The following is an 11351-nucleotide window of genomic DNA, read 5'->3' on the forward strand; positions in this document are numbered from 1 at the left end:
TGACATAAATTTATCTCACAAGCTTCTAACAGGAACCCCCCCAGTGTGCTTGGGAACACCAGGTATCGCTGAAGCGTGACTCGTGACCTGACCGTTGCACGGCCCTTGGCTGACCTCCAGCTGGGGGTCGCGGCACTTGGCTCGGAGGAACTTGCAGCTAGATGTGAAGGTCCGGCCGTCGGAGGCACACAGGGGTTTTCGAGGAGCTCCAGCGCATTCCATGTTGCACTCTTTATCCTGATCCACCCGCAGAAACTGCAAAAAGTAATAAAGGAGCAGATCAGCTGAGAAAACGTTTTCCAAATGAATTGTTTCTAAAATTTACCAAATCAGCCAGCATACAAATCAAATCCTATTACCTCCCCCCGGCTCTGTGGCATTGTGGGGCTGAATGGTGTACAGCAGAGGCAAGCCTCGAGCAAAGAGCCTATTGTAGACTGATAAGGGCCTGGTGGGTTGGAAGGCCAATGCTTGGAGAAGCCCCTCACACTACGCTCCTGAAGGGTCAATGGAGTGCTGCAGCTAATGTGTTAAATGGCCTTAGCAGGGGTTTCCTGCATTGATGCAAGGATGCATCAACGTTTCTATCATGGTAGAAAGGGAAGAAAGTGTCAGCCTCTGAGCACCCTTTTAGCTCAATCAGAGAAAGATGTTTCAAGAAAAAATGTTGATAGTAAATAGACATTATATATCCACCAAGATGGCACCGACGATGGCAGCCTCTGAGCTTCACTCTCTCTTTCTTTGTGTATTTTGTGTGTTTTTATGTTTTTCGAGCCAGAGTACTGTGGTCTTGGGCCACTATTCTGTGGTCTCATTCAGCAGAGAGAAACTTCTCAACATCAGAGTCCTCTCTCTGGATTTTTTCACAATCATTCATCAATCCGAGCTTCACTGAACTCCTGACAAGCGGAGCCGCAGCACTCTACGGGATACTGCGCCGAAAGTGTTGGAGTGGAAAGCGAGCTGGCGCTCTGGTAAAGCTAAAGAGGACTTTGCACACCACTGCCTTCAATCCATCTGGTAAATGTCCGCTCTCTAAGTAACATGATGGACGAGCTGCTTCTTCTCACCTGTAAAAACACGGACCTCCGCAGATCAGCGGTTCTCTGCTTCATTGAGGCATGGCTGAGTGAAAACATCCCGGACCGCACACTGCCGATGCCAGGCTTCCAGCTGCTCAGAGCGGATCGCAGCGCGGAGCTATCGGGGAAGAAGCGAGGAGGCGGAATCTGCTTTTATATAAATGAAGGTTGGTCCAGAGACATAAAAGTGCTGGAAAAACGTGTAGTCCTGATCTGGAGACATTTTCCATAAACTGTAATAATTGGCTCATATTTTCCACCACATGGCTGCACTTCTGCCATGGAAAAACATCTCGCTGAGCTGATTACAGACGTGGAGAAACAATACACAGACTCTTTCATCATAATACTGGGAGATTTAAACCTCTCCCATGAACTCCCCAAATACAGTCAGCATATTAAATGTCCCACCAGAGACAAAAACACACTGGACCATTATTACACAACTATGAAGGACTCATATCATGCTGTTACCAGGGCATCATTGTCTAATCCACCTCATTCCAACCTACAGGCAGAGATTAAGAGCTTCCAAACCCATGGTTCACACTGTTAAGAAGTGGACGCTACAGGCCTGCTTTGAATGCACAGACTGGACTGTTTTTGAAACTTCAACCACTGACTTAAACCAACTAACTGATGTGGTGATACATCAGTTTCTGTGAGAACATGTGTGTGCAGACCAAGACATTCTGCACCTTTGGGAACAATAAGCCATGGTTTACTCCACATCTCAGGAACCTGGGCAGAGATAAGGAAGAAGCTCACAGCAGTGGAGATTGGGCGCGGTACGGGCAGCCTTTCTACTGGTGATGCTTCGGCTGTGTGGACTGGTCTGAGAAACCAGACTGCCTATAGGAGCCCCCCCACCCATCCTGAACAGAATCCGCGCCTGGCCAACTGTCTGAATGGCTTTTACTGCAGACATGACAAGAAGCCATTCACATCTCAAATCATCCCCTCCACATCCCATTCAGGAACAAATTCCTCCCATAAAGCAACCAACCCCCCACCATCAGATCCTCTGCCTGCACTAAAGATCTCTGAGGAAGATGTAAATAGGTTCTTTCAGCACATGAAAACAAAGAAAGCTGGAGGACCTGATAATGTCTCTCCATCATGCCTGAAAGCCTGTGCAAATCAACTCGCTCCGATCTTCACAAAGATCTTCAACAAGTCACTGGAGAAATGTGAGGTCCCCTCCTGCTTCAAACAATCCACCATCATACGAGTGCCCAAGAAACCCACCATCCTAGGATTAAATTACTACAGGCCTGTTGCCCTGACGTCTGTGGTCATGAAATCCTTTGAGCGGATGGTGTTGAAGCACCTGAAAGACATCACAGGCCCCCTGCTGGACCCCCTGTAGTTTGCTTACTGAGCAAACAGGTCGGCAGATGATGCTGTCAACTTAGGTCTACACTTCATCCTGCAACACCTCGACCACCCAGGGACGTACGCCAGGATCCTGTTTGTAGACTTCAGCTCGGCCTTCAACACCATCATACCAGACATCCTCCACCAGAAGCTCACCCAGCTCAACGTCCCAGCCTCCACTGGTCAGTGGATCAGCAGCTTCCTGACGGACCGACAGCATCAGGTGAGACTGGGGAGCATCTTCTCCCGCTGCAAATCTATAAGTACTGGTGACCCCAAGGGGTGTGTTCTATCCCCAATCCTCTTCTCCCTGTACACAAATGACTGCACCTCATCTGACTCATCCGTGAAACTCCTGAAGTTTGCAGATGACACCACTGTCATTGGACTGATCCAGGACGGTGATGAGTCTGCATACAGACAGCAGGTGGATCGGCTGGTACACTGGTGTTGTCAGAACTACCTGGAACTCAACCCACTCAAGACTGTGGAAATGGTGGTGGACTTTCGGAGAACACCACCCCCATACACCCCCCTCACCATCCTCAACAACACCGTGTCAGCTGTGGACCACTTCAGGTTCCTAGAAACCACCATCTCCGAGGACCTGAGATGGTCTTCACACATAGACACTGTTCGGAAGAAGGCCCAGCAGAGACTGTACTTCCTGAGGCAACTCAAGGAGTACAACTTTCCACGGGAGCTGCTGGTCATCTTCTACACTGCCATCATTCAGTCTGTCCTGTCTTCATCCATCTCAGTGTGGTTTGGCTCATCCACAAAACAGGACAGGTCCAGACTGCAACGAATAATCAGGGCTGACTTTCCCTCCATGCAGGACTTATACAGGTTAGGGTCAGGAAAAGAGCTGCTACAATCTCTGCAGACCCCACACACCCTGCACATAAACTGTTCAGAGTTTTACCCTCAGGCCATCGCTGCAGACAACTGTTCGCTAAAACCAGCCGCCACAGAGACAGTTTCTTCCCCCAGGCTGTTTCTATAATGAACATTTAATAGAGTACCAAACAACCTCATACTGAAGTCGCAATTCCAGAGATTGTTCTGGTGGTTTGATTGTCAGCAGAGATGTTTAGTGTCTGCCTGCAGTGGGACAATTGCCTTCACTGGTTCAGGAAAGAAACTGTTTCTCAGTCTATTTGTTTTCCTGAATCGTTTTTCTGATGGAAGTGGGACAAACAGCGCATTGCCTGTGTAGGTGGGGTCTGTAGCAATGTGTCTGGCAATTTTCTGGACTCGTGCTCCATAAATCAAGTCCAGATCCAGACCAACACATGGATATCCATCTGAACAGAGAGGCCAGGCAAGGAGAGCAATGATCATGGTAGAACCAAGAGGCCCATGGTAACTCTGGAGGAGCTGCAGAGATCCACAGATCAGGTAGGAAAATCTGTCTAAAGGACTACTATTACACTGTTGTCACCAGCAAAGCACCGGCATGCTATTCCATCCGGTTTGCGTTTAGTTGGACCATCATTTATTTTTCAACAGGACAATGACCCCAAACACACCTCCAGGCTGTGTAAGGACTATTTAACCAAGAAGGAGAGTGATGGGGTGCTGCGCCAAACGACCTGGCCTCCACAGTCACCGGACCTGAACCCAGTCGAGATGGTTTGGGGTGACCTGGACCGCAGAGTGAAGGCAAAAGGGCCGACAAGTGCTAAGCATCTCTGGGAACTCCTTCAAGACTGTTGGAAAACCATTTCAGGTGACTACCTCTTGAAGCTCATCAACAGAATGCCAAGAGTGTGTGGAGCAGTAATCAAAGCAAAAGGTGGCTACTTTGAAGAACCTAGAATATAAGACATATTTTCAGTTGTTTCACATAGTTTTGATGCCTTCAGTGTGAAGCTACAATATTCATAGTCATGAAAATAAAGAAAACTCTTTGAATGAGAAGGTGTGTCCAAACTTTTGGTCTGTACTATATATATATATATATATATATATATATATATATATATGCAAAAATATTTTCAACGGATGATCAGTTTATTTCGGACTACATCCTCCAATATATATTTATATGGTGCTTAAAATTTTAACAAAGTCTTTCTGTAGAACATCACTTAAAATCTGACATAAAGGTGCAATATGAATTGTGCTCAGAGTGAGATGTGTTAAGCATTTATTTCTGATATTTTTGATAATTGCGTACAACTAATGATAACTCAAAATTCAGTTTCTCTGAAAATGTGATTACATAAGACCAATAAAAGATGGATTTAACATAGAAATGTTGAAATTATTATCATGACTTACACATTTATGAGCAAGACTGCTGACTTTAAAGTTGTCGAGCGGACAGTCACTGAGAATGTATTTGTGTAAGCTACAAAAGGTCAGCTAAAGAAGCTGTCCACAGAGTGCTATATCCAAGCATACTAATGAAAAGTTTAGTGAAAGGAAAAAGTGTGGTAGAAAAACTCTAACAAGCAACAGCTGTAACTGCAGCCTTGTTAGAGTTGTGAAGAAAAAGCCAATTTAAGAGTTTTACTGCAGATACGTGCTCATGTATGTTCCACTTACAAACCATTAGAGACATCAGAAGTGTCCTACTGGAGAAAAGGGAGGTACAAAGTCCTCTATTCATATAAAAGTAAATATTGCATTTGATTTGTCCCAGAGACTGGAGGAAGCATGTAGAGTCACAGAAGCCAAGTTGCTTAAGGTCCAGTGTGAAGTTTCCACAGTCAGTGATAATTTGGGAGCCATTTCATCTGTTGGTGTTGGTCCAATAGGTTTTATCAAGTCCAACGTTAGAGCAGGATCTTGCAGGAAATTTAAGATCATCTAATGATTCCTTCTGCTTTGAAACCTAATAGAGATGCTGACTTCTGGCACCTGCCCGCACTGCTAAAAGCACCAATAGCTGTTTAATGACCATGGTATCACTGTACTTGATAAGCTGGCAGCCTCTCCTAACCTGCCACACCGCATCGAGGCGGTAATCCATGCAAAATGAGCTCTGAGTAAATGTTCAGTAAAGCCTGAAGAGTATAAGGATAAACTGTTCAGCTGGATGAAATGTATGTATTTGCAATCATTTTCTATTGGTTTTGTTTAATAATTTTTCGTGAAACAAGAATTTGGGTTTTCAATAGCTGTAAATCGTAACCATCAACATTTAAAAACGATTTTGCATTTTTTTATATTTTAACCATTGTTATGCACATAAAGAAAAGCATGTGAAACACTATGCGACTGTTGCGGCTTCGTACCGTGAGAGCGGAGAACTTCTGAGCGCGTCCTGCGCACATCATGCAGAGGAGAGCCAACAGCGGCCAGACGCGCATCCTGACGCAGCGCAACGATAAAATCTCCCCAGAATTACGCACGGTCCAAACTGCCCTGCGCTCCACTGCGTGGACTTCACTCCCGCACCAGATAATACGTTGAGAAAAGCTGCAAAACTGGCTAAAAATCCCCTCCGTCTCTTGTGGAAAGTGCCAGTGTTGAAGAGAAACTGGTTTGTTTCGCTCCGTTTTCTTGTTTTCGTCTGCCAAACCGCTTCTGTAGAAACTCTCCTTATTTCTGGTAGAGTAATAAACCCCCCCACCCCCGCAGCCCTGACCTTTCCCCCTCCCTCCGTGTTTTGCTGCGCTCTCTCTTTTTTCTCCTCTTTCAGATTCAGCTTTCACACCCCTTTCCCTCCATACTTGACTCTATGGACGAGATTCCTTATCGGGATGCAGGCAGCTTTGCAGCCGGTGGGCAGGCAGGCAGGTAGGGGGTAGGTGAAGGACTACGTCTGCTGCTGGTAGGCGAGCCAAACACGTCAGGTATTCTTGTCTCTCATCCAACTCATTCAAAACCGAATCTTTCATTTTTCTCAAAATACTTTATGATGATGTTCATTCAGTAGATAGAAAGAGCAACAGATGCAATATTCTGGTTTTATCCAGATTTTGAGACACACACTGTCTGGATTGGATTGTTTCTAGATAATCTCTCAGTTTATATTTATATTCTCAAGTGAAAGCTGCACAAAGAAAAGCTGACAAAATAAACCGACTCGAAAAGTTATCCAACAATCTTCACATTTAGAGTCTAAAAACAAGCCCAACATATCACGTTTCCTGTTGATTAATCTGAAAATGACCCCCTGCCAAAAATAACTCCATACTTGGGATGGTGAATGCTTAAATGTACAGGTCCTTCTCAAAATATTAGCATATCATTAAAAGGGTCTCTAAACGAGCTATGAACCTAATCATCTGAATCAACGAGTTAACTCTAAACACCTGCAAAAGATTCCTGAGGCCTTTAAAACTCCCAGCCTGGTTCATCACTCAAAACCCCAATCATGGGTAAGACTGCCGACCTGACTGCTGTCCAGAAGGCCACTATTGACACCCTCAAGCAAGAGGGTAAGACACAGAAAGAAATTTCTGAACAAATAGGTTGTTCCCAGAGTGCTGTATCAAGGCACCTCAGTGGGAAGTCTGTGGGAAGGAAAAAGTGTGGCAGAAAACGCTGCACAGCGAGAAGAGGTGACCGGACCCTGAGGAAGATTGTGGACAAGGGCCGATTCCAGACCTTGGGGAACCTGCGGAAGCAGTGGACTGAGTCTGGAGTAGAAACATCCAGAGCCACCGTGCACAGGCGTGTGCAGGAAATGGGCTACAGGTGCCGCATTTCCCAGGTCAAGCCACTTTTGAACCAGAAACAGCGGCAGAAGGGCCTGACCTGGGCTACAGAGAAGCAGCACTGGACTGTTGCTCAGTGGTCCAAAGTACTTTTTTCGGATGAAAGCAAATTCTGCATGTCATTCGGAAATCAAGGTGCCAGAGTCTGGAGGAAGACTGGGGAGAAGGAAATGCCAAAATGCCAGAAGTCCAGTGTCAAGTACCCACAGTCAGTGATGGTCTGGGGTACCGTGTCAGCTGCTGGTGTTGGTCCACTGTGTTTTATCAAGGGCAGGGTCAATGCAGCTAGCTATCAGGAGATTTTGGAGCACTTCATGCTTCCATCTGCTGAAAAGCTTTATGGAGATGAAGATTTCATTTTTCAGCACGACCTGGCACCTGCTCACAGTGCCAAAACCACTGGTAAATGGTTTACTGACCATGGTATCACTGTGCTCAATTGGCCTGTCAACTCTCCTGACCTGAACCCCATAGAGAATCTGTGGGATATTGTGAAGAGAACGTTGAGAGTCTCAAGACCCAACACTCTGGATGAGCTAAAGGCCGCTATCGAAGCATCCTGGGCCTCCATAAGACCTCAGCAGTGCCACAGGCTGATTGCCTCCATGCCACGCCGCATTGAAGCAGTCATTTCTGCCAAAGGATTCCCGACCAAGTATTGAGTGCATAACTGTACATGATTATTCGAAGGTTGACGTTTTTTGTATTAAAAACACTTTTCTTTTATTGGTCGGATGAAATATGCCAATTTTGTGAGATAGGAATTTTGGGTTTTCATGAGCTGTATGCCAAAATCCTCCGTATTAAGACAATAAAAGACCTGAAATATTTCAGTTAGTGTGCAATGAATCTAAAATATATGAATGTTAAATTTTCATCATGACATTATGGAAAATAATGAACTTTATCACAATATGCTAATATTTTCAGAAGGACCTGTATATATTTAGTTCCTTAATAAAACATAAAAAGTAGGAATGTTGCTCATAACAAACAGTTGACTTACAGGTGTCCATCATGAATCCTTTTTTTTTTTTTTTACCGTGTCCTGTCCGGCAGCGTATCGCTCAGAATTGTTGTCTGAGTGCCAAAAAATTGCCCAACAGATTTACTTTCACAAGCAGAACAAGCTCTGCTTGATATTTATAAAATAAACTTTATTATAAACTTCTTTGGGAATATTTCAATTGTTACGGACACGGAGGCTGAAATAAAAAGGAAAAAAGAAGCTCAAAAAAAGACAGAGATGGGGGGAAAAAGGGGAGATAAAGAGGAAAGAGTGGAGGAGAGAAAGAAGGATGAAGAGAATACAAGATTACACCCTGCTTGCTTATACACCTGCAGCTGTTTTTTGTTTTTTTAAATCAAAACAGTACACGGTAATTCTGAATGTACAATGTACAATGCAGCCCAATATAGAACATTTGTATATCTGTCAACACCTGAAGCTTAACACCTGTGAGTATGGGTGTGGACACGCTTTTGTATACAAGGTTTCTCCACAAAAATGTTCAATAGCGAGTGTGAGGACCCACAGGCCTGCCCCATGGTCCCTGGACGGACACTGAGGAGATCCGAGCCACAGACATCTAAAGGCCCCCTAAAGCACAGGAACCCCAGGAGAACCACCGCCGGGACTACCGCAACCCTGCCTGAGAAGAGCAGTGGAGAGTCCCAGGGGAACCACCTAGCAGCCGCAGCGATGAGCCAACAGGCCCCCGACCGGCAGCGGTCCACGCCCGAGCAGGTTCAGCTATGGACCCAGAGGCCCAAGACCCCGGGACACACCACCCCCAAGCAGAGGCCCAACAGAGCCCAGGGGGCCAGGCCCAGGCAAGCAGCCACCGGGAGTGAGCCAGCACACACCAAAGTACCCGGCCCCGGACACCGAGAACCACAGGTACACCAGCGGGCAGAGACTCCAACCACCGGCAGGCGGTGTGGTGGGGAGGAAGCTGATCCAGGAGAGGGAGCAGTCCAAGACCCAACCTGTCGAAAAAAAAACACAAAAAAAACAGGCACACACAGTCACAATCACCCACTCCCACCCTCATGCATACACATAAAATCACTGACACCCAACGTAAGGATAAACAACAATGGACGTCATACACTCACACTCACACTCCCCATGCATACTATATACTCCCAGGTCTAGGCGCTGGTACCCCCTAGGGGCAAGCAGCCCCCGGACCCAGGAGGTGGTCCCCTTCCCTCCTGGGGCAGAGGCAGGCAGACAGCGCCGGTACTGCCCAGACCCGGGTTACCCCGGCCTGGCTCCCGCCCCCCCTCCCCGAACCCAGTCCCCAACAACTCCCATCCACCTCAGGAGAGTGGGCTATGTACAAAAGAGGGGTCCACATGGCCCAAAGCAACCCGCCAAACCGGAGCCGCCCCAGGACGGAGCAGTCCCCACCCCCCAACGAGCTCCGATCCCAACCCCATGAGTCTCCCACCCCCAGTGAACCCCAACAAGAACCTCCCCACAGGCCCACCCCCAAAAAGGACACCGATATTGAACACATACCCCTGAACCCAAACGCCACAAATCCCCACCCCCACAGGGGCATAGCCCCACAGGTGAACTCCGCTTCGTGGCCGAGAAGCCGATGAAGCCACACCCACACAGAGCAAGCTCCACACACAGCCCCGCTCTAAGAACCCCTGCCGCACCCCGCTCCCCCACCACACAGCGTGCCGCAATGGCAAGGCAAGGGCCCTGCGCAACGCCACCCCCGCCCACTGGCGCAACAGGGCAGACCCCACCCAGCACCGCATCAACAACCGGACCCCTGACCCCGCACCATGACGGGACAAACTCATCCACCAAGAGGTCCCCGGCCAGCGGCAGGCACCCAGGGCCAGTGACCCCACCACGCCCCCCTCAGCAACAAAAAACACTACATCACTGCCACTGCAACGACTGCCCAGGGAGAAACACTATCCAGCTCAGCTCCACCATCGTCACCCAGCCGATCCAAACATCAGTGACCCCACGCCCTAGAAGTGGACACAACCCCTCCACTCCCCAGCCCACCGCCCCGATCCCCCCTCGGACAAGACAGCCAGCAGAGCAGCACACCTCCAAGCCCGCCCAACCCCCCCAGACAGTGCCAGCAGCCCCAGCCCACCAATCCAAGAGAGGGATACATGCATCGGTCGGGGACCTGGGCCATGCAGGCCAACCGCTCCAGGCCAAGCACCACCCGCCAGCCGCCCCGGTGCAGTCACAAGACATGCTCCGCCGCCCCACCCACCCGACCGCCAACCGCAGCCCAGCGCCCGACCCCGGGCCAGGACCACAGAAGGAAGCAGTGGAAAAAAGGCCACGGCGGCCCCAGTTACCGGGCACCCTGCCAACCCCACCCCCAAACCACCCGCACCCCCGCATGGCCACCAAGCAGTCCAGCTGGCCAGCCCCTCCATCAAAGCGGGGCCACATCCCAATCAACGCCGGCTAAGACCCCCCTGCCGGAGCCCAGCACCCCCAGCCGGCAGACCAGGGCCCAAAGCCAGGGGCCGAGATCCAAGGGAACCCAAGCGATCCCGAGAGAGTCGAAACGCCAGCCCAGCACCAGACAATCCCCAAGACCCGACCCCCAACACCAGCCCAGAGCCGACTAGAGGGCCCACTCCCTCTCCTGGCCTCTGACCACAGATGGGAAATAGCGAACAGGAGTGTGAAAAGACCCCAAGCCTGCCTCCGCCAGCTCAAATGTGGTGTTGATGCGTGTTGTTGTAGTGTGCATTTAAAAAGAAAAAAAACGGCGGGGAAGATGGTCTGAGAAAGGTTCAGAAACCTCCTAACCCCATTTAACTTGCCTAATCTGATGAGAGTACCAGAAATGTAAAATCCTGATTAAATAAGCAGGGACCCCTCTACTTTAGAGTTTAGCAAACAACTTATAATGGTTAACTCTGTCAAAAGCTTTCAATGCATCTAAGAAACACACAAAAATTGATATATTCTGTCTCTTATTTGCACTTACAATCTCCTTCAAAGAACAAATACATAAATGAGTACTGAGCTTACTTTTAAAGCCATATTGGTTTTCAGATGTTTAGGACTCTTAAAGTGTTTTTCATATAATGTGTTCAAACAGTTTAGACAATACACTTGCCAGGGCAATTGGTCTATAATTATCAGTCACTGAGCACATGTGCCAGACGTGACAGTCTGGAGACACTGTTGAGAGCGATTTGCTGCCTGCAACAT

At 48.2% G+C, this 11351-nt stretch overlaps 1 protein-coding gene across 1 annotated transcript; it reads right to left on the reverse strand.

Moving 5' to 3' along the window:
* On the reverse strand, positions 1–5919 carry LOC124858612 (SPARC-related modular calcium-binding protein 2-like). Its single transcript, XM_047350678.1, has 2 exons — positions 5708–5919; positions 1–255 (listed from the first exon to the last, which is right to left on the reverse strand). The coding sequence occupies exons 1-2, from the start codon at positions 5780–5782 to the stop codon at positions 16–18; spliced, it is 315 nt and encodes a 104-aa protein (XP_047206634.1). The 5' UTR covers positions 5783–5919; the 3' UTR covers positions 1–15.
* Between the last annotated feature and the right edge of the window lie 5432 nt (positions 5920–11351).

This window comes from Girardinichthys multiradiatus, chromosome 22 (assembly GCF_021462225.1).
Source record: "Girardinichthys multiradiatus isolate DD_20200921_A chromosome 22, DD_fGirMul_XY1, whole genome shotgun sequence".
Classification (NCBI taxonomy): Eukaryota; Metazoa; Chordata; class Actinopteri; order Cyprinodontiformes; family Goodeidae; genus Girardinichthys; species Girardinichthys multiradiatus.

What these genes read in the sequence shown, in the direction of transcription:
- LOC124858612 (XM_047350678.1), bottom strand. Translation starts at nt 5,782, where the DNA reads ATGCGCGTCTGGCCGCTGTTGGCTCTCCTCTGCATGATGTGCGCAGGA. An exon ending in AGAAGTTCTCCGCTCTCACG is followed by an intron (nt 256 to 5,707) that starts GTACGAAGCCGC and finishes TACTTTTTGCAG; the next exon opens with TTTCTGCGGGTGGATCAGGA.